At 37.5% G+C, this 25479-nt stretch overlaps 1 protein-coding gene across 3 annotated transcripts in view; it reads left to right on the top strand.

Moving 5' to 3' along the window:
- Positions 1-651: 651 nt before the first annotated feature.
- Positions 652-25479, top strand: part of HSF2 (heat shock transcription factor 2) — a 38569-nt gene continuing 13741 nt past the window's right edge. For all 3 annotated transcript variants that reach the window (XR_007923196.2, XM_002714793.5, XM_002714792.5), the window contains exons 1-6: positions 652-918; positions 12520-12628; positions 12776-12903; positions 13733-13857; positions 16432-16507; positions 19341-19402. Coding sequence is in view for 2 of the 3 variants with exons in the window: in XM_002714793.5 (XP_002714839.1) it covers positions 826-918; positions 12520-12628; positions 12776-12903; positions 13733-13857; positions 16432-16507; positions 19341-19402 (593 nt within the window). In the remaining variant the exon portion in view is untranslated. The remainder of the gene's footprint in view (positions 919-12519; positions 12629-12775; positions 12904-13732; positions 13858-16431; positions 16508-19340; positions 19403-25479) is intronic.

Raw genomic sequence — 25479 nt, 5'->3', positions numbered from 1 at the left:
GAAGCCCTCTCTTTCTGCCTCTCATTATTAAAGAATCTCAAAACGAACAGTTATTTAATTAAAATAGTATAAATAGGAATAATTCTTTTTATGCTGGGCATATAGTAGGCACTTGCTGGGCGAATTAGCAACGTGATTACAGTTCCTGGCTTTAAAATAATACATATTCATTAATGAGTTATCTAAACTGTTCTTTTTGATGAAACAGGCTATTTTCGTTAAGTTTCATTTCAGGGCCTACCATATCACGCCTGAGGGCTGCTCTCTCCTTCCCCGCCCCACGAATTATTTCTTCCGCTACACTGGCGTAAACCACACCTTGTCTTCCAAACCTATGACTCAAAAGCCTCCAAAGACTTCTGTAGCCTCCAGCCACAACCTACCAAACCGAAGCTACCTCCACGTGAAACAACCAAACACTGCCTTCCGAGCCCTAACTCCGATACAGCGAAGGCTCCCGTATAAAAGGCGAATAAGAAGGCAGCGCCCCCTTTTGCTCCCACCCCTCCAAGACTCGGCACCCAATCACCTTTCAGTGTGGTGCGGCTGGCGTCTGGGATTGGCCAGGAACTGGACCAGCGCGCGCCCGGTGCGGCAGGCGGAGCACAGGGAGCCCTGTCCGTCACGTGCGGCCGCCCGGCTTCCCGGCTTCGCAGCGCGCCTGGCGGGGCTTGGGGGGGCGGGGCCCGACAGCTGCTGCGCCTGCGTTGTGGGCGTTCTCCGGGAGCAGCTGCCGTCGCCGCCGCCACCGTCGCCACCGTCGCCGCCGCCTTTGCTACCGCTGCGTTCGGGTGTAGAATTTGGAATCCCTGCACCTCGTTAACAATGAAGCAGAGTTCGAACGTGCCGGCTTTTCTCAGCAAGCTGTGGACGCTTGTGGAGGAAACCCACACTAACGAGTTCATCACCTGGAGCCAGGTAGGGTCGGGGCACGGCGGCCTCCGAACCCCTGAACTAACCGTCTCTCCCCTGTCGCTCTCTGCCGCGGGATTGTCTCTCGCGGCCTGCGGCTGGGTGCTCTCGGCCGGGCGCGCGGGTGGCGGTGTGACGCGGGGCCTTGGCGTTCGGCCTCGCCGGGGACCCCCTGTATTGTTCGCGCGGGGAGCCGCGGGGGCCGGGCCGGCGCCGCGCGTCTCAGGCCGCGGTGGGGGAGGGGCGGCGCGCGGGGCGGCGCGGCGCAGGCGGCCCCGTAACGGTCCGGCCCGGTCAGCGTTCGGAACCAGCCTGGCAGAGCCAGGCAGTCGACGAGCGGCGGGCGCGGAAGCCACGTTATTGCACACTCATCCTCCGCGCGGGGAACGAATCGGGAGGGGAGCGGGAGCCCCGGGCCGGTGTCGTCCACGCGGGGGTTTGTTGGAGGAAATCTTTACCCTGGTGACCCGATTCTACACACGGGCGCGCGCTGCACACACGCACTCAGCTTTGTATCTGGGATTTTTGATGAGGAGGGCAATCAGGGAAGTGGGCATGTGTTCAAACGCATGTTAGTTTATCCGTAGGTTTTTAAAAATATTACGTAGAAAATGACAGACTAGGCTTTGGAGATTGTGAGCCATTTATATAAATGGATTTTTATGATCATTGTGTTAAAAGTGCTAATAGACAGGTGTTCGGTAGCTTAGTAGCTAAAATGAATCACTGAATTTCACTAGTTACCAGCGAGTGGTATATAGATGCTCTGATTGCTGGTTTGATCCCAACTCTGCTTCTAAATAAAGGTGACCTTAGTTGAGCCCCTGATCTTGTCTTGCCTAAGTTTCATCGTCAAAACGTCCATAGGTTGCCTAGGTGACCTCAGGATTCCCTCCTACTTCCAATTACAAAGATTCTAAGAATGATTATATCTTATAATGCGTTTGCATTATGATACTTCTAGGCTGTTGGAATAATTTTTTTTTTTAAAGGGACTGGGTTCTTTTATTGTGGAGGAGTCCTTGGTGGTGGTGGTGGGGGTATTTTCATCTATGGAGTTCTTGAGAAGTGAAAACTACCTGCATAATGCTTGGCACCTGTTAAGTGCTGAGTAAATGTTATCTACCCTCCTCCCTTTGATTTCTCTCCTTTTCCTGTTACAAGGAACTTTCAGTTTTATGTCTTAACAGGGAGCACAATATTGAGTACATGAAGTTTTGATGGCTTTTAACACTGTATATTGTCATTTGTTCATTCTTTTTTAACTTTAAAGTCTTAATTTTCATGTGATCAGTGTTATCAAGTGGGTTATCTTTTTACTCAGACATAACCTCACCCCCCAGCTATGTGTGTATTGAGTTGATGAGTTCTGTACAGTTGATCAAAGAAAGGTGAAAATAAGGGAGCCAGCCACTAGCTTGTCCTTAAAATAAACAGATGTCTCATGCTTTTCATCACTCAGAAGGATTAAAACTTGACAAGGATGGATCGGCACAGACTTACTCAGCCACGTATTCATGTTAGAGATTGACTAAGAGTCTCTCCTCACTCCACTGACTTTATCAAACCTTTTTAGCCTGGATGGATCATCTTGTTTTTATTGACTAGAAATGGTCCTTAGATATATTGATAATTGGTTTTGATGTCAATGATAGATCCCATGAATTCTAGTAGCCAAAATATTTGATCAATAATCCTACTTTCTGGGCAGTATCAAGTACAGGGCATTTTATACCAATCTGCATTATTTTATGAATTGTAAGCCAAACAAGTTATTCCTTTCTCACCCCATTGTTAAGTCTAATCATATGTTTTAAACTACCCATTTTCTAATATGCCAACAGGACAATCAAAATGTAAAACTCAGGTCAGTATGCCAGAGATACAGATGTTTAATAAATGTTTAATGAATCAGTGAAATCCCTGGAAAATACAGTGGGGGTAGTAGGAATGATAAAAGTAAGATTGTTTTTGAAAAAAATGTTAGAGATCATCTAGTTTTAGTCTCATCCTTGTATAGATAAGGATTTGAGAGTTGGACAGGATAGGTTACTAGTCCTTAATTACTAGCCAAGATTGTATAAGGGACTCTGACATAGATTTCTCAGCTTCTAAGTCAGTCTCACACCTTAAGCATTAAACTTAACACAGCTTGGCACCATGTTTAGTTTTATACCAAGATGTTGCCCTCCACAAGTTGGAATAGTTCTGGGGCCAGGCCTAGGTGGTTATAGCAACTGTCTTGCTTTTGCTCTTCCACAGATTTTTCTGGAAGCAGTGCAAGGTAAAACTTTAATTAAACAAGGATGTTAGGTGGAAAAAGAATAAGTTACTCTCAGGTTTTAAAAGTTGCTATTTATGGTTGTTTCTGGTTTTCTTCAAACTTGTTGTGAACTTCTGTTGAGGTAATTTAGTATTATCTGAGTGAAAATCGTATTAAGACCTTTTAGAAGAAGCAGATGTTTTGGGAACCAGTTTTTTATGCATTTTTTTAACTGGTAGAAAATAATTTATTCCTCTAGCTTGAGTATAAAGCAAGGGAAGAAAAACTCTTACCAGATACATTTTGGAAAGCTTGGTTTAATATTCCTAAAACTTATATGACTATAGTTTTCCATGAAACTTGTCATATGCCAAAATTGAAAAGTGAAACATCTTCATTCGCATAATTAGATACTCTGATCAAATTTATTTTAAAGGTGTTATTGACTATAAAATTGTCCTTAGAGCCATTGTCTTTAGAAAATATTGTACATGTTACATTTCAAATTTTTCTATATTCAACCACAAAACAAAACAACAAGCTTTATGCCTTCCCTCTCCCATTTGAAAAAAATCCCGATAATTTCAACATTTTATATAGTTACTGTTGACTCTGGTAGGCAATACATTGCCAGAATCAAGGACAGAAATGGTACTGTCAGAGAACCTAATAGCCTAAAGCAGTTTTAAATGTAACAAGGGCCTAAAGAGATGACACATGTTTAGCTTGGAAGCAACTGGGGAAACTTGATACTCAGAGACAAGAGGTTGTGGAGGTTAAATGGAAGTTCTTGCCATTGATGGTGAAGAACATTCTTTACTGTTAGTGAAAATTTAGTGTATTTTGATGTGAATTACTATAATAAAAGAAGGAAGAGCTGAAAGGTCATTGTTTTGTTATGTTGTTACCCTTGTCTATTCTTCAGATTATTTAAGACGACCAAGTGATTTCCACCAAATACCTCATATCCATCTGTCCCCATTTTTTTGTGTGTGTGTGTGCCCTGTGGCATTCTCTACTTTCTTTCCCTCCCAAGTCAGCAGAGATGAATCAGGAAGAGGGAGAGGTAGCAAAAGCAGAGTTTCCCCAGTGTTTTCTAGCTGTTTTGGATGAATTTGAGTGGTAGTCTCTTAGATTTACCAGTGCAGTAGTGCTGTTTTGAATATCACAGGAACCACTGTATTATTTCCATATCCCCAAATGAAAGCAAGAATAAGTATGTTCAAATAGGAATAAAATACAGTAGAGATGTATCTGTAGAAAGGTTGAAAGACTGACTTAGTTTATTTATGTACATAAGAGAATGAACTGAAAACTAAGAAGGACTGGTTGGTGGTGAACTTCTATAAGAAGTTATAGATTGATTATTGAAGTTTCTATTCTGAAAATATTTTAAAGTAAAGTGGCTGAAATTAGATTATTAGTAAGAATATTTTGAGATTAACTTGGGCAATAGCAACCATTATTACTCTTTGGTAGCTTGCAAACATTTATGGGTAAGGTTTAAGGAGAAGGTGGGTAGCTATCTCCTACCCCACTCAGTAGTGGCTTTCTGTCCCTTGTCAAATGTTTAGAGAGAAGGGGATGTTGTGTGTTACATTCCTTAAGCCTCTAGGAGTTTGAGATGGCAGGTGGAATTTTTTTCACTCAGGTTTTCCACTTGAGTATAGACTGAAGGACTGAAGGAGCTATAAGCAAAGATACAGAATGATAAGAGTGATTGTGGAGTATATGTATAAAAGAGCATAGTCAAGATCTGTTCATCCTTCCATTTGATATAACCCAAGAATTGAAATTCTAAAAATGTAATTTGGTCCATTTGGCCAAAGATTCATTTATTAAATTAGTCAGAGACTTGAATTTGTCCTGAAATCTTTTATGACATGTGTGTGACATACTAGGAATTTGTTCAGTAGTGAACCAAAGTGCCTACTTTCATGGAACATATATTCTAGTGGAGGATACTGGACTGTTAACCAAAAAGCAAGAAAACACAAGTAATATATATTCAGTTAGTGGTAAATGCTCTAAGGAAAATAAGACAGAGTAAACAGTATCTAGATTTGGATCCAAACAGAAGACAGAAGCCACACGGTATTTTTTCTTTTCTTCTCTTTTCTTTTCTTTTCTTTTTTTTTAAATATTTATTTATTTGAAAGGCAGAGTTAGAGATCAATCAGTCTTTCATCTGATGGTTCACTCCCCAGATGGCCACAACAGCCCGGGGTGGGCCACACCTAAGCTAGGAGCCTGGAACTCAATCTGGGGTCTCCCACATGGATGGCAGGGGTTCAGCCACTTTGGCCATCTGCTGTTTTCCCAGATGCATTAGCAGGGAACTGGATTGGAATTGGAACAACCAGGACTCAAACTGGTGTCTCAAGCAGTGGCTTAACCTGCTGCACTGTGACGCTGTTTCCAACCACACAGTATTTTCAAGGTTTTTTTTTAAGATTTGAAAGGCAGAGGCAGAGAGAGAAACAGAGGTCTTCCATCTGCTGGCTCACTCCCTATATGGCCACAGCGGCTGGAGCTGTGCCGATCTGAAGCCAGGAGCCAGGAGCTTCTTCCATGTGGGTGCAGACACCCAAGTGGGTGCAGGCGCCCAAGGTCTTGGGCCATCTTCCGCTGCTTTCCCAGGCTATAGCAGAGAGCTGGATCGGAAGTGGAGCAGATGGGACTTGAACTGGTGCCCATATGGTATGCTGGCATTGCAGGTGGTAGCTTTACCCATTACATCACAGCGCTGGCCCCCCAAACAGGGAAATTTTAATAGTCTTACTACGTCAAAGAAATTGGAGTAAAGAAACTAAAGAATATAGGTATTAATTTTAAAGAACATCCACTACCAGGTCTGAGATACAGTGTCCAGTTAAGAACTCTTTATCTCAATGCTAAGTTTTATCCCAATCTAGTTGGAGTGAATATGGGCATGTCTCACTGAATGCTAGGGCTGTCAGTGCACTTCACCTCCAGAGCCTACTGGAATTTGTTCCTTTAAAATTTGCTAAGCTATATGCCTTTTAGGGCAGGAGTTGGCAATGGACCAGCCCATGGGCTAGCTGTTTTATAAATAAAGTTTAATTGGAGTATAGCCATGCCCAGGCTATTTACATATTGCATGTTGCTGCTTTTTTTTTTTTCCTTTTCAAAAATGGAGTTATGAGCTTGTAATCTACAATCCTAAAATATTTACTCTGTGGTCTTTAAGAAAAACTTTGTCAATCCCTGCTCTAGAGTACACTGGAAAATGTTCTTGGGGAGATATCTTGTAAACCTTCCCAGGGAGAGAGTGCCAGTGAAACCTGGTAGTCATTGAGCACTTCTGACTGCCCTGCATTGTGAGACCTAGGTACTGGAGAACCTCCAGAAGCCTGCCACGGACACACTGGAACCAGGAAGAACAACTTCCTCTAGTGATTTCTCTCTGGTATCCCCTGCTGATGAAGATTAACATCATAGCAAATAGAAAAGAAAGATAGAGGATCCAGCTCCATGTAGGCAGAACAAATAAATAAATTTGGAGCAGAAGTTGATAACTGGCATGTAAGCTGTCTGGGAGGTAGGCTGAGAAGGAAAGCCTCCCTGAGAAGGGTTGCGTTTGAGCAAAGACTTGAATGATTAAAAAGGATGGGCCAGTGGCATTATGTGGCATAGTGATTAAGCTGCTGCTTGGGATGCCCACATCCTGTATCAGAGTGCAGATTTTGAGTTCCAGCTCTTGATCCAGTTTTCTCCTAATGCACCTAGATTGAAGAAGATTCTGGCCCAAGTACTTGGGTCCCTGACACTCACTGAAGGAAAGCTGGTTGGAGTTCCTGGCTCTTGGCTTCTGCCTGGCCCCAGCTGTTGGAGGAATTGTGGAGTGAACCAATGGATGGAAAATAGTTCTTTATCTTTCCCTCCTCCCTGTACCTTCTCCATCTCCCTGTCTTCCTGCCTCTCAAATAAGTAAGCATAAAGAAAAAAAAAAAAAGATGGATGCCAAGGTGTAATGCCAAATGTAAAGGCCTTAAATATTCCATGTTGAAGGAAGCAGGAATGCTAATGTGGGTCTGTAGAGAATGGGAATGTGAGAAGGGAGGTAGGCCAGATGGCATAGGGCCTGAGAGCAGTGATAAGAAGTTTGAAAATCTATAAAATTATCAAGGTTTCCCAGATGATAGTGAAGATAATGATGGCTGAGATAGGGTAGTAACAGTATAAATTTGAGAAGTAGTCAGATTTCATATCTATTTTGAAAGCAGAGTTGCAGGACTTGCTAATAATTGGCTGTATTTAGAGGAGGGACAAAGAATAATTAAGAGTGACTCATAGATCTGGCATGATCAACAAGATGAATCCTTTTGCTGAGATGGGGAAGATTAGGAGAAGTGCAGCTTTGTTTAGCTCTGTTTAGCCATATACATTATGAAATTGAACTTTGAAGTTATAAATGGATCACTAGTGTTACTAACTGAGCATCCCTAATCCAAAAATCTAAAATGCTCAAAACTGAATCTTGAGTGCTAACAAGACACTAAAAGCTTTTGGATTTTAGAGCATTTTGGATTTCAAGTTTTGGGATTAGTGATGCTCAACTAGTGAAGTCAATACAGATACTCCAAAATCTGCAATACTTCTGAAACACCTTACTAGTTGAAGCATTCAGATAAGGGATACTAATTTGTATTTGAAAATTGTTTCATTTTTTTACAGTTGATTGACCATATTTAGTCATACGGCTACACCTAATTTCAAAAAGGGTGAGCAATACAGTGCTTAGAATATTTTTGAATGTTTCTGAACACCCTGAGTTCCATATTCTAAGATGTCCAAGTAGAAATGTTTAATAGGTTGTTGGGTCTAAAACTTTGAATTTAAGGGTGTGTTTGGAGTTTGTAAATGATAAAGCCATGGGACTGAATGAAATCATGTAGGACGATAAAAGGAACTGAAGTTGCAGAGGAGGGTTATTGAGAAAGGAGAAACATTGAGTGAAATTGTAAAAGTTAATGGCAGAAAATGGTTCAAGAAAGAGATAATCATCAACTGTGTCACATGCTATTATGAATATCTTGTATGAGTATACTTCTGGTATATATAGTAGGAGTTTCTCTGAGGTCTGTATACCCATATAAATTGCTAGAAAATAGTGTATGAAGTGTTTAACCCTAAGATACTATAAATTGTTTTTCCAAAGAGGTCAAACCAGCTTAGTCTTCTGTTACCCATGCATTACTAGCTGCTGCTGGTAATTAGAAATATAGTTTTTGCATATTGATAATAAGTCAGTGAGCTAATAATTTTACTGATTTGGATTTTTGGATTCTCTAAATGTATCCCCCAGCAGCTGTGGATGACAGTTGTTTTTTTTCCCCCCCTTTCTGAACGTCAGGCCTTCAGTTCGTTTTCTTTCTGAAGAGACTAAGACCTCAAGAGTGTTGAAAAAAAAAAGTGACCAATGGATTTTTGTCTTGTTCTTAATTTTAAGAGGAAATATTTTAAGAGGAAATATTTTTAATGTTTTTCCCTTCAGTTTCTGTTAATAATTGAGAATTTTTAACTTTTTTATTTTTATTTCAAACTTAGCTAGGTAGTGGGTGAAAGGGAAAGAGTAGAAAATAGTTTTGAAGTAGACATTTTGAAAGTGTAGAAAAATATTGAATTAAAATACGTTGTATAAAATGTAAACAGTTACACATTGAAGTTGAAATTTGAGGTAGAGCCAGAGGTATAGATGTGGTACTGATATAAATAAAATCAATAATGCTGATGTGGATGAGATTGTCTAAGTGAGTGTGGAACCTTTTTTTTGCTAAGGGCTATTTGGATATTTATAACATCATTTGCAGGTCATACAAAATTTCAACTTAAAAATTAGCAGGCTATAGATTTATCAAATTTCAGTCTCTTCTGCAGTTGGCTTAGCAGGGACAAATAATTTCACAGGCCTTATACAGCCTGTAGGCCACACATTCCCTACTCCAGGGATTCTAAGGAAATAATACAGGAGGTGCCGTGATCAATGATAAAAATCTAAAAATAAAAAAAAAAATGCCTACCTTTTATGAGTAGAAGAAAACTTGAAGTATGAGAGAAAGGAGACCTAGTAGCCTCAAAATCTAGAGAGTAGAACTGAAAAGAAGGAAATTGTGAATAGTACTGACTGAGGTTCTGTAGACAGATACAGGAAGACCAGGACTGAAAAGAGGAATGAATTTGTCATATAGCTTTTTGTCTTTTTAAATGGTGTCAGTAGAGTGTGGAAACTAAACCTAGTTTTTAGCAAGAGTAAATGGATGGTCCTGTTGGAGAAGAATTTGAAATAACTGGTGAATTTCACAATTAAGGAAACGGAATAGGTAGATTGAAAGGGAAGTAAGGTAGAAGGAAAGTTTTTTTTTTTTTGATAGGAAAGGACGTGTGCATTTTTAGTTTTGGTATTTATCTAACTGCTAACATGGACATATCTAATAAGGAAAATTATTATTTGTTTTGCTGTACATTTCTTCAGTTATGAATGAGACCATATGCTTCTAAGTTTCACATTGAGTTTTTCACCAAACAAAACTGTGTACTTATTAGTATGCAAGTAGAGAACTATAGAGATAAGGTAGGAAGCTAGCAGTCTCCATGAATAAATTTGTTAATTTATATCTGTATGTCTTATAGATTCAGTATGTTATTTTTCCAGAAGCTTGGTTGTAAAGATGAGGTAGCATTGAGCTTTTGTTTTTGCCTACCAAGTGCAAAGTTAATTAAATAAAGCTTTTCTCTCCGGATTTCACTCCCTGATTTGAATGCCATCTTTATTTGTTACCTCTTAAATATTCAAGTAGATTTTCTTCTGTCCTCTGTTCTGTCCATTCATCTATTTAATTACCTGTTTATTAATGCTAAACCTTTTTTTTTTTTTTTTTTTTTTTAAGATTTGTTTATCTACTTGAATGGCAGAATTAGAGACAGAGACAGAAACACAAACAGAGGGAAAGAGATCTTTCATCCCCTGGTCATTCCCCAAAAAGCCACAATATTCAGGGCTAGGCCAGGCCAGAACCAGGAGCCTGGAAGTCCATCCAGGTCTCCCGCATCGATGGGAGGGGCCCAAGTTCTCAGGCCATCTTCTACAGCTTTCCCAGGAGCATAAGTAGGGAGCTGGATCAGAAATGGAGCAGCCAGGACTTGAAATGGTGCTCTTATGGGATGCTGTGCTACAAGGCTGGCCCAATACAATCTCTTTTAAACACTAATTTTATCAGTATAAAATAGAGTTAACATTCCTTCCCATTGTTTTCAGCATTTTTTTATTATTCTATAATTTCTTTGACAAATATTCATAAGCTTAAGTTCCTAATATTTAGCCCTGATAGCATCTCTTCATTTCTACTCTAAAAATCTTTTAATTTAAGAGAATTGAGAGCTTTACAGCACTGCATTTGTATTCTTTATATCTGTCTGCATTTTTAATATTTTCTAAAGGTTCTATATATATGGGTACTTCAGAAAGTTGTGGAAATGAACTTAAAAGATGTTTCTCTTGGTGAAAAAGATTGAAATAAATGCACAGTTTTTTAATATGTGCTTTCTCCAAGCTTTTTGAAGTATTCTTATATTTTTTAAATTTTATTTTTACATACTTTCCATTTTTCTGTTAGTATCTTTTATTCAGTTTTAATTTCAAATTGTTTTTAAAAGTTGTGGCAAAATATACTTAATGTAAAATTACCATTGAAACCGTTTGTAGGTATTCAAAAATGGCATTAAGTACATTGACATTGTTACACAGTTATCACTACCATCCAGCCTCTGAATGTTTTTCATCTTTTTTGGATTGGAACTTTACATCCATGCTTTTTTTGACAGTTCTTATTTCACCTACCATATTATTTTCAAGGTTCATACGTGTTGTAGTTTGTGTTAAAATTTCTTCCCTTTGTAATGCTGAATAACATTTTAAGTTTATGCTACATTTTGTTTACCCATTCATCTGTTAGTAGATACTTCGGTTGCCTTCAACTCTTGGTTATTGTGAATTATGCTGCTATAAAAAAGGTCTGGAAATATGTGTTCAAAGCCCTGCTTTCATATTTTTGATTAATCAAATCTATTTACAACTGGAATTTCTGAGTCATAGGAGGAACCCCCATACTGTTTTCCACAGCAGCCATACTGTTTTACGTCTTGTCTAACAATGTGCAACAATCCTGGTTTCTCCATATTTGTTTTTTAATTTTTGGTAATCATTGATTTTGAGTGTCTTTTCATGTGCTTATTGCCATTTGTTTATATTCTTTGGAGAAATGTGTACTTGTCTCATTTTTTAATCAGGCTGTTTTTTTTACGGCCAATTTTAAATTGTAGGTCTTTTATGAACATACCTATTGTGAATATTACACGACTTGCAAGTCTTTTCTCACACTCTGTGGATTACGTTTCCATGCTATTCATCATGTTCTTTGAATAAATGTTTTAAAATTTGATTTAGTCATATTTGACAATTTTTTGCTTTGAATGCCTATACTTTTGGTTTCAAATCCAAGAAATTAATGCCAAATCCAGTGTCATGAAGGTTTTCTTCTGATTTTCTAAAGTTTAGCTCTTATATTTACTTCTTTCATATATTTTGAGTTAACTTTATATATGGTATCGGGTAAGAGTCCAACTTCATTCTTTTGCATATGGATATTCACTTTGCCTGGCACCATTATATTGAAAGGACTGTCCTTTCCCTGTTAAATAGTTTTGATGTGTTCTTGTCAAAAATCCTTTGACAGGTTATTTCTGGGCTATCTATGTTATTCCATTTATCTATATGTCTGTCCTTTTGCCAGTACCATTCTGTTCGATTACTGTATTTTTGTAGTAAGTTTCTAATGGTCTTTTTTTATGGAAAAGCACTAATGACTTAATTTAATATAGCTAGCTATTTTAATGAATTCTCTTACAGGTTTTCATCTAGTTGTACAAAGATACATTATGTATACTGCTAATAGTAAGCTGCTTCCTCTCAAAATTTATTTTTATCTAATTATATGAGTTTTAAAACAATGTTAAGTAATTACACTGGCTACATATGGTATTTTTCTTGTTTCTGATTAATGGAAATTTCTCTAATATTTCACCATAGAATATAATGTAGCTTTTGATTTGAGACATACTCCTGAACTTTGAGGTTAACATCAAAATCTTAATTGCACTTTGACAATTAATTGTAGTTTGTTTCTTTTTGCCGTCATCAGGAATAGAATACTGGTCTGAGGATATAATGAAATGAGTGCCCAGGACAGGTTTTGGGTTTATATAATCTTCGTATGTTAGAAGACATTGACTAATTGGCTTTTTATTTGTTTCTTTGTTTTCAGAATGGCCAAAGTTTTCTGGTCTTGGATGAACAGAGATTTGCAAAAGAAATTCTTCCAAAATACTTCAAGCACAATAATATGGCAAGCTTTGTGAGGCAACTGAATATGTGTAAGTATGGGAAGCAGTTTAATTGGAGTGCTGTTATTAACCACTGTTAAAATCAGTTTTTCTCTTAAGATGATAAATATATTCCATACGAGTTTCTGTAATTTGTGACTTTGTTATTTTGTCATCTGAATTTTAAATCTTTTTCAGATGGTTTCCGTAAAGTTGTACATATTGACTCGGGTATTGTAAAGCAGGAAAGAGATGGTCCTGTTGAATTTCAGCATCCTTACTTCAAACAAGGCCAGGATGACTTGTTGGAGAACATTAAAAGGAAGGTAAGCTATTGTAAACACAAGTTAATTTAGTATATTATCATTTAGTATACTCTACCAGGAGTTTTATGTCAGCTGTTGAAATTAAGAACTGCAGAAAGACACAGGTGCTGCTGTTGGGATGAATTAAGTAATAAAGTGTAATTATTTTCTCTTCATCCCATCCACTTTATAAAACTGAACTGAGGACTCTGGCTTCAGACACTTTCTGGAGGAAAGAAAAGTATGTTCTTACTAGGGTGAAGAGTCACCCATTGTAATGTGGTAGTTGATTTTTTTCTAAGTTAGCTGAAAACAACTTTCTGCTATAAAATATCAGCTCTCTGGAGGGCTTTTTCTGTATTTCACTGTTGTATAGCCCATGACCAGAGTAAGTCTCTTGTATATATTAGGCATTCAGTAATACATTTTTGAATGAACGATATCTTTTGCTTAAATAAGAATTTTTATTAAATGCATAAAGGCAGGTAGACCATAAAAGAAATGGTCTAGCATTCAGCTGTTATTGCATACATTTAAATAAATGTGGAATGTTGTAATAAAGAGGCAGGGGAAAATTACAGGGAATTTGGCAGAAGGGAAGAAAAATAGAGATCCTAAGATGTTCTTGCTTGTGAGAACTTCTGCACATTGGGGGAAAAAGTTAACTGATTATTCCTTGCTTCCTCTCCCATTAAACTGTAAAGTTTATTCTTTCCCTGGAGTTCCATCCTGAGGTTTTTGGAACCAGATCTCACTTAATGAACAGATAGAAGAACCTCTTATAATAGGGAAGCTTTGCATTGCAATCATGGGTATTTAGTAATTGTTTTTCTAAATTTGCCTTCAAAAGGTTTCATCTTCAAAACCAGAAGAAAATAAAATTCGTCAGGAGGATTTAACAAAAATTATTAGTAGTGCTCAGAAGGTTCAAATCAAACAAGAAACTATTGAGTCCAGGCTTTCTGAATTAAAAAGGTAATTATTTCCAAATGTTTTTCTTATATGGCAGGTGGATGTGTGTTAGGGTTTGCAGGCTGTGTGGTGTGTTTGTATATATTTATTTTATTTATTTGAAAGCAGGGGTGGAAGAGCTATCTCCCTTCAGCTGGTTCACTCCCCAAATACAACAGCTGGGGTTGGGCCAGGCCAAAGCCAGGAGCTAGTAACTCAACTGGAGTTTCCCATGTGGGTGGCAGTTACCAAGTACTTGGGCCAGGGTTATCATTAGCAGAAAGATGGAATTGCAGGTAGAGCTGAGATGCAGGTGGGCCAACTGGTGTCTTAACTGCTGTGCCAAGCACCTTCTCCAAAATGAAAGATTTTTTATTTACTTATTTATTTTTAAAGATCTATTTATTTTACTTGAAAGAGTTGCACAGAGAGAGGCAGAGGCAGAGAGAGAGAAAGGTATTTTATCTGATGGTTCACTCCCCAATTGGCTGCAATGACCGGAACTGCGCTGATCTAAAGCCAGGAGCCAGGTGCTTCTTCCTGGGCTCCCACATGGGTGCAGGGGCCCAAGGACTTGGGTCATCTTCTACTGTTTTCCCAGGCCATAGCAGAGAGCTGGATTGGAAGTGGAGCAGCTAGGACTAGAACCAGCATCCAGATGCCAGTGCTTCAGGCCAGGGCGTTAACCCGCTGCGCCACAGCACCGGCCCCCAAAATCATAGATTTTTAAGTTGGTGTAGGAAATAGGATACTAAAGTTAATTTCTTGTGGTGTTAATACACCAATAAGGACATGCAAGCCATAAAATAACCTTATGTGGGGCAGGCATTTGACCTAGTAGTTGGGATACCTGCATCCCATACTGGAATACCTGGGTTTGATGCTCAGCTCCCAACTTCTGCTTCCAGCTTCCTACCAGTGCTGACTTGGGGGAAGCAGTGGTGATGGCTAAAATAATTGGATTCCAGACTCCCATTTGGGAGACCCAGATGCGTTTCCCAGTTCCTGTCTTTCGCCTGGGCCAGCCTCAGCTGTTGCAGTCCTTTGGGGAATGAACAAATGGTGTTCTCTCTCTCTCTCTCATGTAGATTGGGGAAGTGTTATACAAACATTTTATCTACAGAAAAGACATTTTTCTTTTTGACTGCATTTTTTAGTAGTGTGCTTGCCACCGTAATAACATATATAGAATAGATGTATATTATTTTTCTTGGTAAGTAGCTGGGCTTTTCCCTTAAAGTCCCATGAATAATTATTTTATGTATTTTTATCTTCTATTTCAAATGTGAGCCATTAGTTATTCTTTACTCACATGTTTCTCTTAGAAGTGTAACCTTGGACTTTTATTTGAATTAGCTTTGCACTTTTCCTATTTTGTGTATTTTATTTAACCATTTATGCTTTTCACTGTATTTATCTTGAGCTTATTATCTGCTCTTTGACGCAATTCTTTGAATCTTAAGTTTAACCCTTAATGAAAGGGAGTCCCAAGCCATCCTTTTAAGTCTGAAATGTAACCATCTTCTATGTATTTTTAGTAGGCAAGTAGCATCTTTAAATTGGAATCAGAAAAATTATGGTAAATCAAGAAGAATTAAAGTGTCTTTTTTAATACTTCTGTATATAAATCCATAGTTCCCTTTGTAATAGTTCCGATCTAGGAAGGTGGCTTTTGTAGAGATGTAACAAAAAGTAGAAAATTAAAGCATTTAATACATATATTGTCTTGCATGCCTTCTCAGCATTATCAACACTGCTGACATTTAATAATAGTACAGTTTCAATTAAACATGGTGAATGAAGGAAAAGAAGCTGTTACTATTGGTAATATTATTTGTCATATGATTGGTTATACAAACATTTTACTAGTTTGTGTTTGAGAAAAACCTGCTCATTGCAAATATATATACAAAAATTTGAGAATCAGGTCCACACCCATGTAGAATTAGGCAGTTCCCTTTTCTTGACAATCTGGTTCATTACTTTTTATTTAAAAATTAAACTTTCAACTATCGTTAATGGGGTTTCAGAATCTACGGATGTTAGGTTATCTTGGGTAAGTCCCCTCAATTCTGTGCATCTCAGTGTCATCTTCTATAAAATACAGAGAATGATTCCTTTCTGGGCAGTTTTTAGAGAATCACCTAAAAGCTAGTAGAGTACCTGGAGTGTAGCAAGTGTTGGGTAAGTGTCACTGCCTTTCTTCCTATAGTGTTTCCCGAGGACTGAATTCACCTGGCAGCTGCATTTGAAAGGTTAACTTAGTATTTAAATGAAAAGTAATGAGCTAGATTGTCATGTTCTAAATTGCCTTCTACTCTATGGATGTAGGTTTATGTCTTAAGCTTTTGTATATATATATTGCCATGAGTAGCAGATACTACATATACTGAAGAAGGAATGATTCTCGAGTTGTGTCAAGTTACCATTTGGTTCAATTACATTTGAACGAAAGTTTTCCAGGTCTTTTAAAACTATACAGAATAGTCTATTAAACACCAGTATAGTTAAGTTTTCTAGCATTCTTAATTATAGATATTGAGGCCCGGTTTTCTGACTGAATCTTTTTGTTTCATTTTTTAAAACATTATAATACAGTGAGAATGAGTCCCTTTGGAAGGAGGTGTCAGAATTAAGAGCAAAGCATGCACAACAGCAACAAGTTATTCGAAAGGTAAAAGGTCTCTTTCCTATGACAATATGCTGCATTTGTTCAATGAATACTATTTGTAACCCAAAAGAGTCTCTTTTGGATAGTCAGTGATTGATCCTAGCTTCTTATGTATTGAGTACACACATGAAAGTAAAACTGTGAAATCAAATTAGGCCAAAGTGTTTTAAGACGAATCTTCAAAACGTTCATGGAAAATGCATTGCTCTCAAATTTTTTTGCATCGAAATGAACTTCTTTTAATTCCATTTTCTACAAACCTTCTAAAGTACTTCCGTATTTTTGTTTCTTAACAAAAAGCAGTTCCTCACTAGCTAAAAATGATCTTTCCATATTCCTAGATAATGTCTCAGTAGCCTTTGACAAATGATCTTTAGCCTGATCCAACAACTTTAAGATACTTTATTCTTAGGAGCATGATTAAGTAATACATTATTATTTTTTTCCATTTTGATTTATAAACCTTACTGTATGTGTATGTTTTTTTAGAAAACTGTGATAGGTATAATTATGTCCCAGATGATAAATTAAGATTTTTCAAACCATTTGAACAAATTATGAGTTCAAAATATGATGTATTAGTATATGCCATTATTAGTCTTGGCAGAAAAGCAGTTGATATATTGTTGTAAAATGAACCTTGATTTTAGCATCTGAGCTAAAAATTGATAGAGAAATTTGAATCCTTCCATTACGTTGTGTCGTTATTTGATTTTTGCTTATGAGTTTTCATTTATTAATAAAAGGTGAAACATTAAAGTAATTAAGACAGTTATTTTTTGCTCATGTGTAAACTACTCTAGGTTTAAGCCACAAGTTTTTTTGGGAGTTAGGGGAGCTTCAGCTTGTTCCTGCTTAGAAGGCCCTTGAGCTAAAAATAGGGCTATGACTGATAGGATCTGGGTCTAGCAGAGCAGGCTTAGAGCAGAGATGAATAGCAGTTACAGCCTTTGGCCTAACATCAAAAATAGATAAGCCTCTTTTTTTTTTTTTTTTTTTTAAATCAGCATGTATGTGAAGGTTGAATGTAGAAGAATCCAATTCAAGATGCTTAGTCCAAGTACATATATTTTAAAACTTCTGTTAGCTTACTCTAATGCACAACCCTGTAAAGAATATTTTACTTTAAATGATAAATGTACCTCTGTGTGTACTTTATGGAAAAAAATGTTGATTTTCAGAAAACATTGCTTTGGTTAAATATTGAAATGCTCCTTATTTTATAGATTTTTGTTTTCTAAAAGCAAGGATTATTGGTAAATGGTTAAATTACATTTGAATTTTTCATGAATACTCAAATTTGAATTTGATTCTATATTTTGTGGTGAGTGAATTTTACATCATGATAACAAGCAGTGATTTTTTTCTCTGCTCCGAAATTGATTCCTAACTTTACCATTTACTGTTTATTCTTGAACTGAGAGTAATAAGTGTGAGGTACCAGTTATAAGACATGTTAGGTACAGACATTAGATGCTATAAATGTTATATCTCTCATCTTAAGTGAAAAAAAAACACCCTGATTAACATGATGCAAAAAGTGTTAGAACTGATACATAGAATGAATTTCAGAAAAAATTTAGCCAGTGATTCATGTTCTTATAAATTCAACCACTAATGTTTTGAGAATTTTGTGATAACATTTATAAATGAAAGAAGTTGAAGTTCAGTTGTTCCCCAGATGAAAATCTTTTCATCGCTGTCAGCATTTTATTTTGAATAAACAGTTTAGTGGCTAACCTTCTTTTTATGATAAATTCTAATAGTGTGTAAGTCTTCAGTTAAAGTGTGTCCATCTTTGTCCACTGAAAATTGATACTGATTGTAAAGCAGAACATTAGTAGCCTATCTTGGAAGGAATGCAGCAATAGTATTACAGTTTAATAATATAATTACTTTTTATAAAACTTATAAGCAAGTCTTTTCCATAGAATCTATAAAAGTACTCCAATTACTTTTGGCTTTAACTCAGTCTCTCAGTGATATTCTGTTCTTCATAGTTTACTCTGATTTTCACTTTTTGTACCATTTTTAGGTAGGACATTGTTTACCTTATGATAGGCATTTTACAATATAATTCCAAGGCATACTCTTAAAACCACTAGTGGTTCTTAGACTCAAATCAATGTTACCTGGAAGGCTTGCTAAAATAAAAATTGTTGGGTCTCATGTTCAGAATTTCAGATTCAGCAGTTCTGTATTGGGCCTGAGAATTTGAATATTAACAAATTCCTAATTCAGCACTGCTAGAACATGGACCACATTCTAATAAATGTTGCTGTAAAATATGGAAGACTTGTTTGCATACCTTGATCTGCTCAATAGGGTTCCCTATAAATTTAATCAGAAGTTGATGGCTAAATCAGCTTCCATTGATTTTCAGCAGGAAGCCTTATTGTCTCAACAATAATCTTTATGAAATCAGTCAAAAGCTTTTTCTAATGTGAAATTTTATTATTTTTCCTTAGAAAATTGGCAGTTGCTTTTGCCTGTAATTGTACTACTTGATGTAAGAGAAATGTTGGCTGTCAAACACTGCTTTTCTCATATGCATCATAATGTAATTTTCTTGAAAGTATTTTAAATAAAACAGCTGGGATCTGTACATGCAAGCAAGGTTGCTGCTTATCATCAAAACAAATAACTGCCGAGAAGTTAGTATGTTTCTTTAGACATCAATTATAAGATGTATACAAATTCCAAATGTTAATATGTGAGAAATTATATGACTTTGAAGAGAGTGATATATTTCTGAATTACTTTGATAAGATGCTTTGAATTTAGAGTAAAGAAAGAGGCTGTGATGAAATGATTTTTATTTTTATTTTCCTTTCAGATTGTCCAGTTTATTGTTACATTGGTTCAGAATAACCAACTTGTGAGTTTGAAACGTAAAAGGTAAGTTTTTACAATAAAACATTTTTACCTATTGTAGACAATCAGACGTTATAGTATTTAATTATGAATGAGTGGCCCACATCTGCTCAGTTTTCCCAAAATAACCTTCCTTATTAAAGTATACCTTAACATCTCAAGATCCCTTACCCAAATGCTTGGGACCAGAAGTGTTCTGAATATTTGCACGTACCTAATGAGATATCTTGGGGTTGAGACTTAATTGTCTAAATATAAAATCCATTTATATTTCATATGCAGCTTATACACAGCCTGATATTTTTATACAATGTTTTTCACATTATATATGGAACAAAGCTTGTATATTACAATTGAAAGGGCTATGATGATCCTTTTTCCCTTGGAGACCTTGAATAAGCCATGTGTGTGCCCACATTTTCACCATGACCTGTCATATGAGGTTAGATGGAATTTCCCACTTGTCCCACCTTTAGACGTTTGGATTCTTAGAGTCGAAATGATCAACCTGTATTTCCTACTACTGCATCCTGCTGATACTTTTGAGAGATAAGGATAGCCTAATTAGTCACTCTATGGACATACATACAGTTAATAAAGAATCCATTTTTCATTAACATTATTAAAATAATAATAATACAATTAAGAGACCTGCTTAAGAGAGATTTTAAAAAGAGGCCATAAGTTGGAAAAAACTCAAAATTTATTTTGTTTAATTACACTTAACATACTGAGTCTTCTTTAACCTATATTTTATGTTATTTTTTGGGGGATTATTATTTTTTTTATTTAGTAAATATAAATTTCCAAAGTACAGTTTATGGATTACAATGGCTTCCCCGCCATAATTTCCCTCCCACTTGCACCCCTCCCATCTCCTGCTCCCTCTCCCATTCCATTCAAATCAAGATTCATTTTCAATTATCTTTATATACAGAAGATCAATTCAGTATATATTAAGTAAAGATTTCAACAGTTTGCACCCACACAGAAACACAAAGTGTAAAATACTGTTTGAGTACTAGTTATAGCATTACTTCACATTGGACAACACATTAAGGACAGATCCCACATGAGAAGTAAGTACACAGTGACTCCTGTTGTTGACTTCACAATTTGTCACTCTTGTTTAAGGCGTCATAATCTCCCCAGGCTCTAGTCATGAGTTGCCAAGGCTATGGAAGGCTTTTGAGTTCACCGCCTTCAATCTTATTCTGACAGGGTCATAGTCAAAGTGGAAGTTCTCTCCTCCCTTCAGAGAAAGGTACCTCCTTCTTTGATGGCCCCATTCTTTCCACTGGGATCTCACTCGCAGAGATCTTTCATTTAGGTTGTCGTCGCTTTTTTTTTTTTTTTTTTTGCCAGAGTGTCTTGGCTTTCCATGCCTAAAATACTCTCACGGGCTCTTCAGCCAGATCCGAATGCCTTAAGGGCTGATTATGAGGCCAGAGTGCTATTTAGGACATCTGCCATTCTTTGAGTCTGCTGTGTATCCCACTTCCCATGTTGGATCTTTCTCTCCTTTTTAATTCTATCAGTTAGTATTAGCAGACACTAGTCTTGTTTGTGTGATCCCTTTGACTATTAGACCGATCCTTATGATCAATTGTGAACTGAAATTGATCACATGGATAGTGAGATGGCATTGGTACATGCCACCTTGATGGGATTGTATTGGAATCCCCTGGTACGTATCTAACTCCACCAGTTGGGGCAAGTCTGATTAGGCATGTGCCGAACTGTACATCTCCTCCCTCTCTTATTCCCAGTCTTATATTTAACAGGGATCACTTTTCCGTTAAAATTTAAACACGTAAGAATAATTGTGTGTTAATTACAGAGTTCAACCAATAGTACTAGAACAAAAAAAATACTAAAAGGGATAAAGTATTACATTGTACATCAACAGTCAGAACAAGGGCTGATCAAGTCACTGTTTCTCATAGTGTCCATTTCACTTCAACAGGTTTCCCCTTTGGTGCTCAGTTAGTTGTCGTGGATCAGGGAGAACATATGACATTTGTCCCTTTGGGACCGGCTTAATTCACTCAGCATAATTTCCAGATTCCTCCATCTTGTTGCAAATGACCGGGTTTCATTGTTTTTGACTGCTGTATAGTATTCTATAGAGTACATGACCCATAATTTCTTTATCCAGTCTACTGTTGATGGGCATTTGGGTTGGTTTCAGGTCTTAGCTATTGTGAATTGAGCTGCAATAAACATTAATGTGCAGACTGTTTTTAATTTCCTTAGGGTAAATTCCAAGGAGTGGTATGGCTGGGTTGTATGGTAGAGTTATAATCAGGTTTCTGAGGAATCTCCAAACTGACTTCCATAGTGGCTTAACCAGTTTGCATTGCCACCAACAGTGTTTTAGCGTCCCTTTTTCCCCACATCCTCTCCAGCATCTGTTGGTAAATTTCTGAATGTGAGCCATTCTAACCAGGGTGAGGTGAAACCTCATTGTGGTTTTGATTTGCATTTCCCTGATGGCTAGTGATCTTGAACATTTTTTCATGTGTCTGTTGGCCATTTGGATTTCCTCTTTTGAAAATGTCTATTGAGGTCCTTGGCCCATCTCTTAAGTGGGTTGTTTGTTTTGATGTTGTGGAGTTTCTTGATTTCTTTGTAGATTCTGGTTATCAACCCTTTATCAGTTGCATAGTTTGCAAATATATTTTCCCATTCTGTTGGTTGCCTCTTCACTTTCCTGATTGTTTCTTTTGCAGTACAGAAACTTCTCAATTTGATGTAATCCCAAATGTTAATTTTGGCTTCGACTGCCTGTGCTTCTGGGGTCTTTTCCAAGAAGTCTTTGCTGGTACCTATATCTTGCAGGGTTTCTCCAATGTGCTCTAATAATTTGTTGTTGTCGGGTCGTAGATTTAAGTCTTTAATCCATGTTGAGTGAATTTTTGTGTAAGGTGAAGGGTAGGGGTCTTGCTTCATGCTTCTGCACGTGGAAATCCAATTTTCCCAGCACCATTTATTGAATAGACTGTCCTTACTCCAGGGATTGGTTTTGGATCCTTGATCAAATATAAGTTGGCTGTAGATGTTTGGATTGATTTCTGGTGTTTCACTTCTGTTCCATTGGTCTATCCATCTGTTTCTGTACCAGTACCATGCTGTTTTGATAACAACTGCCCTGTAGTATGTCCTGAAATCTGGTATTGTGATGCCTCCGGCTTTGTTTTTGTTGTACAAGATTGTTTTAGCTATTCGAGGTTTCCTGTGTCTCCATATGAATTTCAGCATTATTTTTTCCAGATCTGAGAAGAAGGTCTTCGGTATTTTGATTGGCATTGCATTGAATCTATGAATTGCTTTTGGTAGAATGGACATTTTGATGATATTGATTCTTCCAATCCATGAGCATGGAAGATTTTTCCATTTTTTGGTATCCTCTTCTATTCTTTCTTTAAGGTTTTGTAATTTTCATCGTAGAGATCTTTAACGTCCTTGGTTAAGTTTATTCCAAGGTATTTAATTGTTTTTGTAGCTATTGTGAATGGGATTGATCTTAGAAGTTCTTCCTCAGCCGTGGCATTGCCTGTGTATACAAAGGCTGTTGATTTTTGTGCATTGATTTTATACCCTGCTACTTTGCCAAACTCTTCTATGAGTACCAGTAGTCTCTTAGTAGAGTCCTTTGGATCCCTTAAATAATGAATCATATCATCTGCAAAGAGAGATAGTTTGAGTTCTTCCTTCCCAATTTGTATCCCTTTAATTTCTTTTTCTTGCCTAATAGCTCTGGCTAAAACTTCTAGATAGCAGTGGTGAGAGTGGGCATCCCTGTCTGGTACCAGATCTCAGTGTAAATGCTTCCAATTTTTCCCCATTCAATAAGATGTTGGCCGTGGGTTTTTCATAAATTGCTTTGATTGTATTGAGGAATGTTCCTTCCATACCCAGTTTGCTTAGAATTTTCATCGTGAGAGGGTGTTATATTTTATCAAATGCTTTCTCTGCGTCTATTGAGATAATTATATGGTTTTTCGTCTGCAGTCTGTTAATGTGGTGTATCACATTGTTTTGCGAACATTGAACCATCCCTGCATACCAGGTTTAGATCCCACTTGGTCTGGGTGGATGATCTTTCTGATGTGTTGTTGCATTCTATTGGCCAGAATTTTATTGAGGATTTTTACATCTATGTTCATTATGTTCATAAGAGATATTGGTCTGTAATTTTCTTTCTTTCTTTTTTTTTTTTTTTTTTTTTTTTTTTTTACAGGCAGAGTGGACAGTGAGAGAGAGAGAGACAGAGAGAAAGGTCTTCCTTTGCCATTGGTTCGCCCTCCAATGGCCAGCGCGGCCGGTGTGCTGTGGCCGGCGCACCGCGCTGATCCTATGACAGGAGCCAGGTATTTATCCTGGTCTCCCATGGGGTGCAGGGCCCAAGGACTTGGGCCATCCTCCACTGCAGATCCTGGCCACAGCAGAGAGCTGGCCTGGAAGGGGGACAACCGGGACAGAATCCGGCGCCCCGACCAGGGCTAGAACCCGGTGTGCCGGCGCCGCAAAGCGGAGGATTAGCCTAGTGAGCCGCGGCGCCGGCCATGTAATTCTCTTTCAATGCTGCATCTTTTTCTGGCTTAGGAATTAAGGTGATGCTGGCTTCATAGAAAGAATTTTGGAAGATTCCCTCTTTTTCGATTGTTCTGAATAGTTTGAGAAGAATTGTAGTTAGTTCTGCTTTAAATGTCTGGTAGAATTCAGCAGTGAATCCTTCTGGTCCTGGGCTTTTCTTTGGTGGGAGGGCCTTTATTACTGTTTCAATTTCTGTCTCAGTTATGGGTCTGTTTAGGTTTTCTATGTCTTCCTGGTTCAATTTAGGTAGTTTGCATGTGTCCAGGAATCTATCCATTTCTGATAGATTCCCCTGTTTGCTGGCTTGTAGTAATTTCTGATGATTCTTTTTATTTCTGTGGTGTCTGTTGTTACGTTTCCTTTTTCATCTCTGATTTTATTGATTTGGGTCTTTTCTTTTTTTAGTTAGTTGGGCCAATGGGGTGTCAATTTTGTTTGTTTTTTCAAAAAACCAGCTCCTCATTTGACTGATTTTTTGTAATGTTTTTTTTTTTTTTTTTGATTCAATCCTGTTGATTCCTTCTCTGATTTTAATTATTTGTCTTCTCCAACTAGATTTGGTTCTGGTTTGCTGCAGATTTTCTAGATCCTATAGATGAATTGAAAGCTCATCTATTTGGTGCCTTTCCAATTTCTTGATGTAGGCACCTATTGCTATAAACTTTCCATTTAACACTGCTTTTGCTGCGTCCCATAAGTTTTGGTATGTTGTGCTGTTATCCTCATTTACTTCCAGAAAGTTTTTGATTTCTCTTTTGATTTCTTCTATGACCCATTGTTCATTCAGGAGCATGTTGTTCAGTCTCCATGTGTTTGCATATGCTCTAGGGATTCCTGAGTTGCTGATTTTCAACTTCATTCCTTTATGGTCTGAGAAGCTGCATTGTATGATTCTAATTCTTTTAATTTGCTGAGACTTGCTTTATGTCCTAGTATGTGGTCAATCCTAGAGAAGTTAACCTATATTTTAAACATGGGTATGATATCTAAAAATGGCAGGAGCTACCTTTGTCACAGCTAAAACAAAAGAACAATGGACAAAGGAATAGTTGGAAGGAGAAAAAGATTTTCTAAAGCTATGGCAAAGCTTGTTTATAAGAGCTTTTGCAGCCTTAACTGTACTTTTTTCTAAGTAGTTCCTAGTTCTTAGGGTATTACCTTTTTTTTTTTAACTATTTAATACATTTCACAAAGAGTTTTATAGTGTACTAGGCATTGAAGTATATTTGGATGAGTAGTTTATTGTATATTTAGAACAAAAGTAGTATAGAAAAATTAGAGACCTCTAGCGATGGGCATTGTGGTACAACAGGTTAAGGTGCTGCCCACATCCTGTATTGGACTAGCACTTCTAGTCCCAGCTACTCTGCTTCCGATCCAGCTCCATGCTGAGGGGACTGGGAAGCAGCAGATGATGACTGATTTACTTGAATTCCTGCCACCTACATGGGAGACCTGCATGGAATTCCTGGCTCGACTCAGCTCTGCTTATTCCAGCCCTG

The sequence above is a fragment of the Oryctolagus cuniculus genome, chromosome 5, assembly GCF_964237555.1.
Source record: "Oryctolagus cuniculus chromosome 5, mOryCun1.1, whole genome shotgun sequence".
Classification (NCBI taxonomy): Eukaryota; Metazoa; Chordata; class Mammalia; order Lagomorpha; family Leporidae; genus Oryctolagus; species Oryctolagus cuniculus.
The sequence above is the reverse complement of the archived record's forward strand: the minus strand, read 5'-3'. Positions and strand labels throughout refer to the sequence as shown.